This window comes from Gadus morhua, chromosome 10 (assembly GCF_902167405.1).
Source record: "Gadus morhua chromosome 10, gadMor3.0, whole genome shotgun sequence".
Lineage (NCBI taxonomy): Eukaryota > Metazoa > Chordata > Actinopteri > Gadiformes > Gadidae > Gadus > Gadus morhua.
Genome location: NC_044057.1, coordinates 20,142,650 through 20,155,973, shown reverse-complemented (window position 1 = coordinate 20,155,973; position 13,324 = coordinate 20,142,650). Strand labels below are relative to the sequence as shown.

The following is a 13,324-nucleotide window of genomic DNA, read 5'->3' as shown; positions in this document are numbered from 1 at the left end:
GTAAATAAAGCCTACACATCTCGCTCGAGACAGAACAAAGCAGAAAAGGGAAAGAGAAAAAAGGAGGAAAAAACTAACCAAAACAACGGAATCAGTTAGAGCGAGAGAGAGGGGGGGGACGGACGAACGGAGGGGAACACAGAATGGATTGCATCACAGCAAAGCATAACATTTTCGACTCCATTAGGTTCCGCACGCAATCTTTCTGACAGTGTTGCTGCTTTTTCCTGCCACTTCCCGTGATTAATCACGTGAAGGTGGTCACTGCCCCGCCGCCAGGGCCGGGGCCCTCTCCACATCTCCACCCGCTGAAGATGACGGAGGCATCCTAAGATCTGCTGACAACCGGCAGAGAGATGGAGGGGAGGGGAGGGGAGGGGAGGGGAGGGGAGGGAGGCTGAGGGAGGGAAAGGACCGAGGGAGGGGGGTAGTGGAAGCTGGGAATGAATAAATAAAGGAATAGCGGGAGAGAACAGGAGAGAGACGGCGGAGAAGGGGGAAGTGGGGAGGGAGAAAGAAACAAGAAAAAGAAAAAAGGACTGTAAAATGTTAATAACACTGCAACGTCGACGCCGGCTGGCTGGCTGGCACAGCTGGTGCCATGCCTCCCCGGAACAGAACAGGATTTACACCTACATGCGGCTTTATCCAGAGCTTCTAACTACCAGCTGGTTTAGAATGGCACAACCCGTCCCCGAGAGGGAGACCGAGGCAGACAAAAGAGAGAGAGAGAGAGAGAGAGAGAGGCGCAGAGAAACAGACACAGACAGAGAGGGAGAGGGCGAGCGAGAGAGAGAGGTTTGCACCCAGTCAGCACCCAGACGGAAGGTCCAGCTCAGGAGGGCAGGTGCAACCTGTCAAGTCTGACTGTGCCGGAAGGTCGTCTCCAACCCCAATCCCCCACCCCCCCACCCACCCACCCGACCAATGTGCGTTTGCAGATCTCCACCTGGTCTTATGCGCACCACCCGCCAACCCCAACCTTCCCATCAACCCTGCTTGCCTATTTTCCCTTCTTGTTATTTCTTGTTTTTCCTCTTACTCCCCTGCCTGAGAGCCCCTGCTATCGCCCCCCACTGAATCCCAGCCACAACTCAGTGACCTTCAATCACACCCACAGGGAGCGGAGGAGAAGTAGCCAGTGTGCCCTCTTTACTGCCTCGTCGTGTTAAAGTGGCTTTGTTTGTGTGTGTGTGTGTGTGTGTGTGTGTCCGCCACGAGAGCAAATGTGAATTGTGCCGCGGTTGTGTATGACTTGTGTTTCTGTGGAGGGAGAAAGTACACATTTGTTGGGTCTGTGCGTCTCCTGTATTGCGTTATTGTGTTTGTGCAGAGGGAGAGAGAAGGTAAGTCAATATTGTCTACCGTTTTGTGTGTGTGAGTTAAGAGGGAGAGAGAGACAGGGCAAGAGAGAGAGAAAGCCAGTGAGTATTGTCTATTCTGTGTATGTATGTAGCGAGAGCTACATACATACACAGGGGGGGGGGTTGGTGTGTGTGTGTGTGTGAGAGAGCGAGGGCGGGTGAGAGTGGAATAAGCATTAGAAGAAGTTGACAGAGCTAGAAGAAGCAAGTGTACAAAGAGGGGGGGGTTGGGGGTTGAGACGACACAAAGAATGAACAAAGAAAGAAAACTATACACCGTGGCTAGGAAAATGGGAAATCTTTCTTCACTGGGAAGCCAGCGAAGCGCGAACCTGAATCTGACAAGACCGATGACTCTCCAGCGCCTCTCTGCCTCTCTGGGTCTGATTAAAGTCCTGACTCTGAAAGGAGGCCACCGTAATAAGAGTGCCTTTGTAAAGGGTCCACGCTTGGAGAACCCATAGGCCAAGTACACCTGGATGAACAGTAATCTATGGCTGAAGTGAGGTGCTAACCTTCGTCTAAGTCCCTGACATAACTTTATTAACACAAAGTTCTCGCCGCTAAGGGTCTGGCACTCTTCAATGTGCTGAAAGAGATGAAAGCCTCTCAGAACCTCGCCTGCTTGGGATTGTATTAATAATTGAGGACACCCAACATATTTGCCTCCATGGATTATACCTCAAAATGCAACGTTTTCCTTTTCTTTTCTTTTTTTTGCAGTACTAACAACTATGCTGCACAGGAAAATCGATTTCCCGAAACGAATAGCCAGACTGTGGGGAGGTGTATTAAAGCTCCAACATCTGCCTTCCCATCAGGTCTAAATGAGCCTTCGGGCTTCAAACATCTTTCGCTCTGCTACTTGTCTTGCTCTCCCCTACGGGGCGGAAAGGCAAATGAGGCATAGCGTTGAAGTAAAGCAGAAGTGATTTCGAAGCAAGATACACCCTCGTGATCACCATAATCCAGCAATATCCTGTAACCGCAGACCTCAAAATATTCTAAATCCCTCCACAACGTCCCGCAGCTAAAAAAGAAAAAAAGAAGGTGGCGGCAGGGAGCCAGACGAAACGGGTGTGTGTGTGTATGTGAGAGAGAGACAGAGAGACATAGGGGTAGAGAGAGGGAGAGAGAGAGGGAGAGAGGGAGGGAGGGAGGGAGAGAGGGAGGGAGGGAGGGAGAGAGAGAGAGAGCGAGGGGAGGGGAAAAGGGGTGAGTCGCGAGCACGTAGCCTGCTTACAAATTAATACCACAGTTATAAATGCGACTTTCTCTTTTTTTTTTTATAACGCGGTGCCCCGCTGTTGTTAAATGCTACGTTCGTTTTGCAACAGACGCGTCACGCTGTTAAACGGGGTACATCGCCATGCGGGGGATTCTTGAGTCCGGCATGCACTTATTATCAATTTTTTCACGATTCTGACCGACTTTCAGCACCCACACCTCACGACCAGAGCTCGACAGCACTGAACTCAACGCAGCTCCCTCTCCGCCAGGCCAGGGAGTCAGAACAGAGACAGTACGGAGAGGTGGCGGCTCCCGCTCCACCGAGCTCCACCGAGCACCACGGAACCGGCAGAGGGACATGACATATTTACAGAGGAATAAAATATCTTGGTCTCTTGGATGGCTACGGAGACCATTTTTTTTTTTTATAAAACTCCGGTGTAGTGCAGCACTGTGCACTGACTTTTCTGTCTGTTATACGACGGTCGATAGCGTAGCCTACTATAGTTTCGAGAGGGAAAAAAACAAGAAGCACGATTCTTAAATGCGAATGCGACGACTTGGCAGGACTTTAGTGGATGGAGCAAGTTCAGCGTTGACCGTGGACTACCGTCGATTTAGGCTTGCACTGCGAAAAGGTTCACTTGCTCTCCACACACCTAAGTGGATTTACAGCTCAGGCGCAATACGAATGATTTGGGTAATTATACGATTTATTTGTTACGATTGTGATGATATACCGAAGCTATTGCAGTAATAAAACAGGTGTTGCATTGCTGGATGTTTGTGATAAATGAAGGGGAGGGAGGGGGCGGGGGTTTAATAGCCTGCATAATTTAAAGAAAACGATTAGAATCTAAATGAATGTAGGCCTATATTACATCAGGACCGAGCTTAAACTTGAACTAGACTATGAAGGGGGATTAAATCAACAGTTGTGTGCTCCCTGGTGATTTGCCGTTGATGTGATCAACAGAGGTCGAGCAACGCATTATCATTAATTGCACACAGGTTGTGTCGCTTGCCATTCATCTTTTAGCAAATTAAACAGAGCCGTTATTCTATCCCAACACGGTTCCTCTAAATGACTTGTGTGACACTTGCAAATAGGTGTATATTGTTATTCGGGCGAGGTCTTTCTACAGTGCAAGGCACTATAAAATGCTAGTGATAATGAATTGTGTTAAGTACTAAATCCTTCCGCTACCTGTTCATCCGCAGGTCCGTACCTTGACCTGCAAGACACCAATGATAATGAAACACCGATTTGACACACACACACACACACACACACACACACACACACACACACACACACACACACACACACACACACACACACACACACACACACACACACACACACACACACACACACACAGCAAATGTTGTGGATATGGAAAAAGTAGTAGGGCAGAGTGAATGGTTTCACCTGCCCATGCATCTTAATAAAAAAACAACTATAAAAATACCTCACATATGGACCGTAACATGCCATTACTCATACTTAGAGCCAAAATAGACTGTGAAATAGAGTGTCTCTCCTTGTCAGCTGCAGCACCCCAGAAAAGGGGGGGGTGTGTGTGTGTGTGTGTGTGTGTGTGTGTGTGTGTGTGCGTGCGTGGAGGCTGATGAATGATGGTGGTTATTGATGAGGGAGTGTCATGTCACTCTCCCTCACTCAGAACAAAAATAAATTACCTGGATTACCATGTTGTATAAAACAAAAAACCGAAGCGCAGAGGCTAACTGAGGCAGAGGACATCCTCCCTGAGGAAAATAAGTGAAAGGTGCAGGCTTGAAACTATTGACCAAAATAATGTTTTAAAGATAACGGAAGGCCTCCAACACGGCTAAACAGCTGTAGAGATCTTGTACACACACACACACACACACAAAGTTCTTGCAAACATAATAATTCAAATATATATATATATATATTTTTTTTTTAATGTCATTATTGCGCCGCATCCCAGGTTTCGTCGCCCAGACTTGATGTGTCTTGGGTGTTGAAACCTGATTGTGTCTTGGATTCGGAATCAAGCGGGTGCTATACAGAAGCGCTAGTGAGATAATAAGACGGTCAGTGGTGAGGGCTTTTGTCTGCCTTTTTATCCATTTATTTCCCTTCTTCTTTCCCCCGGAGGAAATTAATCAGTTATATGTCACATCCTCAGTCTCTGTCTCTGTTTGAGATTAAATCTGAGCGATGTGTCTGCCTCTTGGCCCATGTTCGCCTCTGGTATTAAAAGGTAGAGGGATTCCTGATAGGTTATCATTGTCCCATGGCTTTACTCCCAAGTGGCTGGAAGTCCCTCCATTTCCCTCCATCTTGCCTCTTCATAACTCTCTCCCACCTCGTCTTTATATGGGCCTTCTGCCACCCAGCCCGAGCCTGCTTATGAACCGTTACCATCACGCAGTAACCCTTTATTAGGCATGTGCACAGCCAAGACGCCTATTCATCTTTAATGTAGGCTCTTTTGCTGGGGCTCTCTCTCCCCACTGCATTCAAACCTCTCTCTCTCCCCCTTCATGCCTTTCATGGCTAGTGTGTCTCCTTTCCCAATGTGCTGCACCCACACAGACACACACACACACACACAACCACACACATTTAATCTGGACCTCGGCAGCCCTCCTCCAAGACTCCAGATGACAGACTGCAACACCCCCAGCCCCCCACCCCCCTCCCTTTCAGAAACGAGATCAGTGTGAAAGAGCGATTAGTGATTAGTGTCTACCAACACCGACCAAAAATCATCTACATCACATTCCACACATGCGGCGATTCACTCAAGAGACGGTCCAATTCCCTCTCCTCGAACCCTCTCACGGCTCGATCGCGCTAAAGCAGTGGCGTTCGCTTGCGCCACATCAGCGGACGCTAATGATTTCATATTACCATGCCATCGATCGGGTCAGTGGCTCGCCGCCGTGACTGTGGACCCAGACGATAATGGTGGCCGCTCCCGAAGCGGGCTTATAGCGGTCCAACGCCATCTCCTCGGCTCAATACAATAAAAAGAAAGGCCGGGTTCGATTCCACGCCGGAGTCGATGATCATCCCTCAGACGGGGATCAATACTGGAGGCTTAATACTGTCCCCTGAATGAGATATGGTATGGCAACAGAGAAACAAATACTCACATTCAGACAGCATCGGGGCCCCCAGCTTGACATGTGCACCCAGCGTGAGGAACAATTCAGAGAAATTATCCTTGAACAAATAGTGCGTTATCAATATTCAGTTGAAATGAGACGGTAATTTGAGGCAGCCGCAGGCGGTGGAGTGGGACCGTGGTCTGTGTGTGTGTGTGTGTGTGTGTGTGTGTGTGTGTGTGTGTGTGTGTGTGTGTGTGTGTGTGTGTGTGTGTGTGTGTATGTGTGTGTGTGTGTGTGTGTGTGCGCGCGCCCGCGCACGGTGGGGAGGCGACGAGCACATCAGGCTCCAGAAACAAAGAAGAAAGGTGGTACAAAGGGCGCCTTTGCAAAGCGAGTAATGAATTTATCACAAACACGATTAGTGAAATATGTATAAAAGAAAGTATGAGAAAGAAATTCAATATAGTTTGTTTCAAAATAGGGTTATTTCAATGGCGCGCACACACACACACACACACACACACACACACACACACACACACACACACACACACACACACACACACACACACACACACACACACACACACACACACACACACACACACACACACACACACACCCCCTTCCCTGCTGTATCCATCAGGTAGATGCAACCCAGAACGAACAGCTTGTTAGGCTGTGAATGTCTTCCTACCAGGCAACCGACATCAAACCGACCCGTTATTCTTTAATTAGGGTCTGCGCAAACCTCCGCATAAATACATATCAAAAACAAAACCGAACATACGTTTTACCCGGTGTGTTTTATGTGACTGTGGTGACTCAGACATGCCGGGTTTGATTCTACCCACTAAAAGAAAAAAAAGTGGGCCACCGCAGCTCAGTCTCTCCCTTCATACGGTGTGAGAGTCAAAGCACCAGGCGGTGAACGCCACGCTGCGCCCCCTGATGTTCCTGCCTCTCTTTCCAGGCATGGTGCCCACGCCCCAGGTGTGCGTATCCACCCTGGTGACAGTGAGCACGATGGCGGTGGTGGACCTCTACCTGCTGGAGCAGAGCATGCTGGGGGCCCGCGGCCTCCCCGGGCCCAGCAGCTGGCAGTGTGCCACCGTGCTGCTGGGCGACGCCGGCTTCCTGGTGGCGCTGCGCTTCGTGTCGGCCGGGGTGGTCTCCGAGGCGCGCTCGCCGCACCGCGGCTTCGCCAACGCCCTCTGGTTCCTCTTCCTCTCCCTGCTGCAGCTCAAGCTCTTCTTCGTCTGCCACAACTACCGGCAGGAGCGCCGGCCGCCCGACCCGCTGGCGCGGAAGACGCTGACCCTGCTGCTGTCCGTCTGCCTGCCCTCGCTCTTCCTCATCCTGACGGGCGCCGACAGCATGACCCCGCCGCGCCGCAAGCAGGAGGTGCGCAGCCGCCTCCTGTGGGTGGTGGTGGACCTGCTGGACGTGCTGGACCTGCAGGCCGGGCTGTGGGAGGCCCACGGGGGCCCCGCGGAGCACGGCCTGCCCGTCTGGGTGGAGGGCCTGGTGTTCTTCTACTGCTACGCCCTGCTGCTGCTGCTGCCGTGCGTGGCCCTCACCGAGCTGGGCTCCGCGGGCCTGCCCGGACAGCGGGGCCCCCGCAAGGAGGCGCTGTACCCGTGGCTCAGCCTGGTCACCATCAACATCTTCACGCTGGGCCTGAGGGGCACGGGGATGCTGTGGTTCCGGGACTCCCGGGTGTCCACCGTGTTCCTGGGGAAGAACCTGCTGGCCCTGGCCGTGAAGCTGAGCGCCGCGTGGGAGCGGCGGGGACAGGACCGGGGGGCCGGAGGGGCGGGGGCCGGGACGGCGGCTGGGGCCGGGGCCGAGCCAGGAGGGGGGTCCTTACCCCTGCCGAGCCAGGGCAGGGTGGAGGCCGGGGAGACCCCCCAGTCGGCGTCGGCTCCGGCCTCCCGTTATCACACACTGACACACACCCAAAACAACAGCCTGGCCAGCCTGGGACCCAGCGAGGCGCCCTCCTTCATCTCCCATGAGCTCTAGGGAGGCGCGCTCGATTTGAGACGCTCCCCACGCATGCACGGAGCGCCATGTGCTTTTAAGCAGCCGTACACAACGACCGGAGGCGCTCACGGGTGCACCCAGACGATGAGACATACTCGTCCGTGGACCTACTGCTCCGGGTGGGTCGATGTGACCACGCATCCAGAACTGGGGTAATCCATGGACACTGATGGTGGAGGATAAGCAACGACGGCTGTAAACACATTTGTCCTGTTGTATTTTTGGGCACATTTTGTTTTATTATAAATTTTGTAAAAAGTAAAAACAAATAAACTAAAAATACAATAAGCATTGAAGAAATATTGATAGCTCCAATGTTCCTTATTGTGCATAATTTGTTGTGTACATTTTAAATCTAGACCCTCACAACAAGAGGCAAATGTATTTCACTTTTTACTCGTGTTTTAGCAGAAATATAAATAAATTCTAGGCTGATAAGACGGAAAATATGGATACCGTGCGATCATCAATATTTATACCGTAGGATGTTTAACGGTTGGGATGTTAACGTTTGTCTAACAAACCGATATAGCCACGTTCCACATCACAGCCCTACTGCTTGTTGAGAAACCAATTATTTTATACAACTTCTGTCCTAAAACCGACCCTCCATCTCCTATTATATAAAAGCCAGTGAATAAATGTTAACAAGGGCAAAAAACAACAACAATGCCCCTTGTCCTTTTCCTTTTACTTTACACATGTTGTCTTTAATGATGGTATTGCCCTTAACCCAGATGATGTGTGCAATGGTGTCTTTATGGCCGCGGTCTATCAAGCCCACGCACGCTGACAGACCGCTGGGGGCCGGGTGAATAGAAGATCTACAGTACTGTCAAGTGCCTTGTTTCCTTACGCGCCCAACCCCCCCCCCCCCCCCCCAACCCCACCCCACCTCTGGGGTGTCAGTCGACACACATTAAACAAACCATGTGGACTTGGACGAATGCCCCGTGTTTACTGTGAACTTCTGCTGCCGTTATTAGGTACAATCCCAGGAGGACGCCGCACAAACTGCAATAAAGTGTTTCATACTCCTCTGCCGGGGCTGACGTGTTGCTGGTTATCATGTTGGGGCCGTATTGGCAGGCTGTCAGCCCCCGCTAAGGGGCCGCAGAGGGCCGACGAAAAGGCTGCCGGAGCCAAGAACACTCAACTGTCTTACACATTAGCCTTGTGTTTGTAATTCACCGAGGTTTCAAGTATTTCCTGTACCAAACTGAAACAGCAGTCGTCAACAACGTTTGCTTATTCAACACCACATCTTATTTCACCTCCACAGCGCTTTGTTCAGGAAACGGTGCGACGATCCCAAAAGGGTTTGTTTTCTCGGATAGCTAACCCGCAGTCACCGAACGGCTGTTGCATTTTTAACACGCCGGGGAAAACGTTTTTTTTTTTTTGTCAGTTGACAGAGCGGGGAACCGTGAGAGAGGGGGACCCATCGTTTAAACCCACCTCCGATAGTCACGCTGTATTGAGCGCACAACATAAACTGAAGCAAGCCTCCTTCTTCCTGGTTTCATGAGGGAAGAGATAGTTCCAGAATCCAAGGTTGCTTGCATCATACAAAAGAAACAGGAGCGAGCATCTTGCGATTTTTTTTTTCAACGTTTCACAAAGGGCTTCCCGTGGTGCTCCTGGGCCAACGCCACGCTCCTCCGCCTGCTTCTCACCCGTTTATCTTCCCTCCTAATTTGATATCATATTTGTTCAAGTGCCAAAGAGCTGCTCTGTGATTTATGAGGCGGGCATATTGACATTAAAATGTTGACGCCAATTCACACATTCAGTCGGGTGAAAAAAAACAATATTTATTCTGGGCTCCTCTGGGAACGTTCACTCTGTTTCCCTTGGTGTTTTCACTCCCAGCGAATCTGCGGCAGGATGTGCACTATGGAACAGTCGCACCGTCGGCGTCTATCTCTCGCCCACCCTCTCACTTTCATCTCTCCCTGCCTCCATCGCTCTCCATTTCAAACACTCGGCATTCTGGGTGCTCTCCCCATTGGCCGACTACTCATTTTTCTATTATAAAAGCTGTGGAGCAAGCCGGGCAAATGACTACCCCCTTGGATTTGATACACCTGTTAAGCCCCAGATAACCGCGCTCAGCAGCCCTCTTCCAGTGACCACGGCTCCTTCACTATGGTCCAAAGGATCTCCCACCCAAAATTCCCCCTCTTCCTCTTCCTCTTCCTCTCCCCCACGCAATCAAAGTTCCCTGCATTCGTTCTCTCCATTCTCCACCCGCTCGTATTTATTTCACTCCTGGACTGTAATTATTTTCTGTCAGTTCTCTCCTGTCTCCGGCACCCTTTCTCTTTTATTTCTCTCGTTTGTTTAAATTTGCCCCGGGGCCGACCGGCAGCCGTACCCCCCCCCCCCCCCCTCCCCCCCCCCCCCCCCCCCCCCCCCCCCCCCCCTCTGCACTTCCCCTGTCACGGGTGGTTAGGCAAGGAAAGGCAGCGAGAGACGAACCCAAGGAGAAGAGACGCTGCAAGATTAAAGGGTCCGGCCCGCTGCCTAAAGTGGAGCGGGCTGCCGAATGCCATTTATTTACAGTTTTCCACACACACACACACACACACACACACACACACACACACACACACACACACACACACAACAAGGTTCATAGAGCGGGCCGCCACACACAAATACCCAGACACAGGCACGCCTGCGTCGAAGCGCTCGCTCCGCGCCACAACAATGCCGAACATGACACGGCCAAAAACAACAGGGAGATGTGTCAAAACAGAAAGAAAAGCCACCTTAACACAAACATGGTGGCTTTGATTTGCTCCGCTGTGGCTCAACGTGCCTCATTACCGTCTGCGCCACGACATCAATCCCTCAGAGCGTGCGGGGGTCCGCCCGACCGCCGTGTTACCGCGTGCGAGGGGGGGGGGGGGGGGGGGGACGTCGCCGGCACGGGGACGTCTGCATCATTTATCACCGCCACAGAGTTCTTACGCTGGACGTGGGCCACCGGCTTTGTGCGGGAGGAATACTTTCGTGTGACACCACAAAGGGATGTGGTGATCAAGAGCGACACGCCGCTGCGATACCCCCATTCTATATTCGTCTTTTTTTTTTTTATCCCAGACGGATAAACTGTACCTACTGTACTGCATGCACCCTACCCCTGAACATCTTTCAAAAACACAGAAACAACCACATGGCTCAGAGACACGGGGACTAACGCGAGGCAAAGTGTTCAACTCGATTTCTTCTTCTTTAACCGCACCTTGTTAAGTGAAACGTATATATGCTTATACGCAAACCACACATGCAGATATAACAAACCTGGGCGAACACAGTAACAACAACAAAAAGACGATTGAGGACAGTCTAAGTCCTTCGCTGACACCTTTGGTTCTGGGGATACTGTGGAAGCCTTTGGTGTCGAAGACCCCGAGCAGAGTGAAAAGGTTGCAGGCTAAGGTGGAGCGTGACGGCCCCGGCAGCGCAGAGCCGTCACGCCAGAATGGGAATGAGAATATGAACAGAGGCCCTCAGCAGCAGAGACTGGGGAGTGATTGATGTACAGGTAGGTTGGGGGGGGGGGGGGGAGGTAGATGTGGGGAAGCTGGCTACAAACAAGACAGGTCACGCCGGGTCGAATAAGATGATGCCTTTAGTGGGATTGGGATTTCTTTCAATGGTAAAAAGTACACAATGTGCGGATGGATGCAGCGCTGTGGCTTGACCCTGGATGAGCAATCAAGAGGAAAAGGAGGGGAACAGGATGGCACGCAAGAGTTTTTTGCTTGGGACCTTACCTGTCCCAGGATGGGGCCAAGTGGGGGTCCAGGGGCGGCCTGTCCAGACCTCACTATGGCCCGGATCATGTTGTTCACATCCAGCTTCTTAACCGCTTTAGCGGCCTTGGAGATCTTCGACATGGTGGTGGTGGGTCAGTTTGCTCCTGGAAGGATAAGGAGAACGAAAACATATTTTATAACAATTATAGAAAAAGTGGGAAGAAAATTAAGCCCCCGGCGCATAACTGTTGCAAATCATTTACACGGTCCTGATGGTTGAAAGATCATACACACGTCAAAACTGACGCCCACGGACCTAAACTCTAGCGTCTATCCATTTTAAAAAAGGAGTTGAGCAGCAACACAAATCTTTTGCCTTCCATCAACGCAGCAGAAGACATCTCTTCTGGTAGAGTTTGTGGTAATGATCAGCGAGCCGTGGGCCTCTGCTGCGTGCAGCCGGACAACCTGCAAGGATTTTTGAACTGGTGTGTGCTCAGAACACTGGCAGCATGCCAAACACCTTCACCACTTTCAGTCTGTCCCCACTGACTCCCTGAGCTATGGCCCAGCACTTCCACGGTCCCTCCCCAGCCCCAGACCGCCTCCCCCCCATCCCCACACGCCCCTCCCTCCCCAGCACTGGGGAGGGAGGAAGTCCCTCCATCAGTGAAAGACAAGAGTCCTTCTGGTCGGCGGCTGTTATTGGACAGCGGCTTCAAGAAAGTATTAATCTTGTGCATGTGTGGACAGGGTGGGTAGGGGGTCATTCCGCAACGGAAGGATGGCAAGCGTGTTCGTTCTCACTCGACCGCTCAATGCATTTGGCAAATTAGAACTTAATTAGAGGAGTGTGGGCGGGGGGGGGGGGGGGGGGCGGGGGCAACTGGCCTGAACTGTTGGCTGTACTTTAGGGACGCAACAGACATAAAATAAGGCCTACAATCTACTGAAGAAAAAAATGCAGCTATGGCATTTAAAAAAAGAGAAAGTGAAGAAAGATCAATGGCTGGAGCCCGGGGGACAAATAGAGGTTTTAATGCCTGGACGGGTGGTTCTGGGGGGGCTCTGAATTCAATAAAGTCAAAGTACTTTGTGGGAGAGTGAAAGTCGAACCATGTTTCCCTCCAGGAACCAACGGGCTGGGGAGGGGCAACCAATTAGATCAGCAAAATAGGCAGCGGCACATGAGGACGTATGGAGCCCCCTGTTGCTCCACCACAGAGCTGCAAACCTCCCGTGAGTTCTGCCTGAAAAGCCTTTCCATCTGGGCTTCTAAGGAACCCCCTATGGTGGCTGTCAGAGGGCGCGCACCGTGTAGTCCAACCGCTGCATTGGTGCAGTTTAAAAGTGACGAGCAGAATACTGACGGCCGCTCGGAAACCGAATCTATGTGGATACGTGAGTGAGTTGCTTTAGTTTACGTCAACACTGGGATTTCAGTGTTTCGCGTGCTTATTTTGGGTGCAGGAGGGTTCCTGGGAAATTTGATTGGAAAAAGCAGGGCAGCCTACATCAAATCCTGAGTGAAGAAACTCAGTTATCAAACATGACAAGCTGCAGATGGGCTGTGCAGCAGCTCCAAGCGTTTGTTGCAATGGCAGCAAGAAAAAACGAACACAAACCAAGGCGTCAACTTCCTCCAGGAATAGAATTCCAATCCAGACACACAAAACGACTTGCTATCGCAGAAAATGCAGGGTTTAACTTCGACCTAGCCGGCGGTCGGCGCGAACACTTTAGAAGTGGTCGGGTGAGGACCCGGCCGATCTCAGTTATTCAGCATGATTGATGAAAATTGCTGTTCCTTTG

General features: G+C 51.2%; 2 protein-coding genes across 2 annotated transcripts in view; one reads left to right on the top strand and one right to left on the bottom strand.

Moving 5' to 3' along the window:
• The window catches only part of mrpl11 (mitochondrial ribosomal protein L11), a 28,682-nt gene that overhangs the window by 9,075 nt on the left and 6,283 nt on the right, over positions 1-13,324 (bottom strand). The window contains exon 2 of the mRNA XM_030368190.1: positions 11,531-11,676. Coding sequence (XP_030224050.1) covers positions 11,531-11,653 — 123 coding nt within the window. The 5' untranslated portion in view covers positions 11,654-11,676. The remainder of the gene's footprint in view (positions 1-11,530; positions 11,677-13,324) is intronic.
• Positions 2,542-8,192, top strand: tmem265 (transmembrane protein 265). Its single transcript, XM_030368189.1, has 2 exons — positions 2,542-3,294; positions 6,673-8,192. Exon 2 carries the CDS (start codon positions 6,675-6,677, stop codon positions 7,722-7,724), a length of 1,050 nt encoding a protein of 349 aa, XP_030224049.1. The 5' UTR covers positions 2,542-3,294; positions 6,673-6,674; the 3' UTR covers positions 7,725-8,192.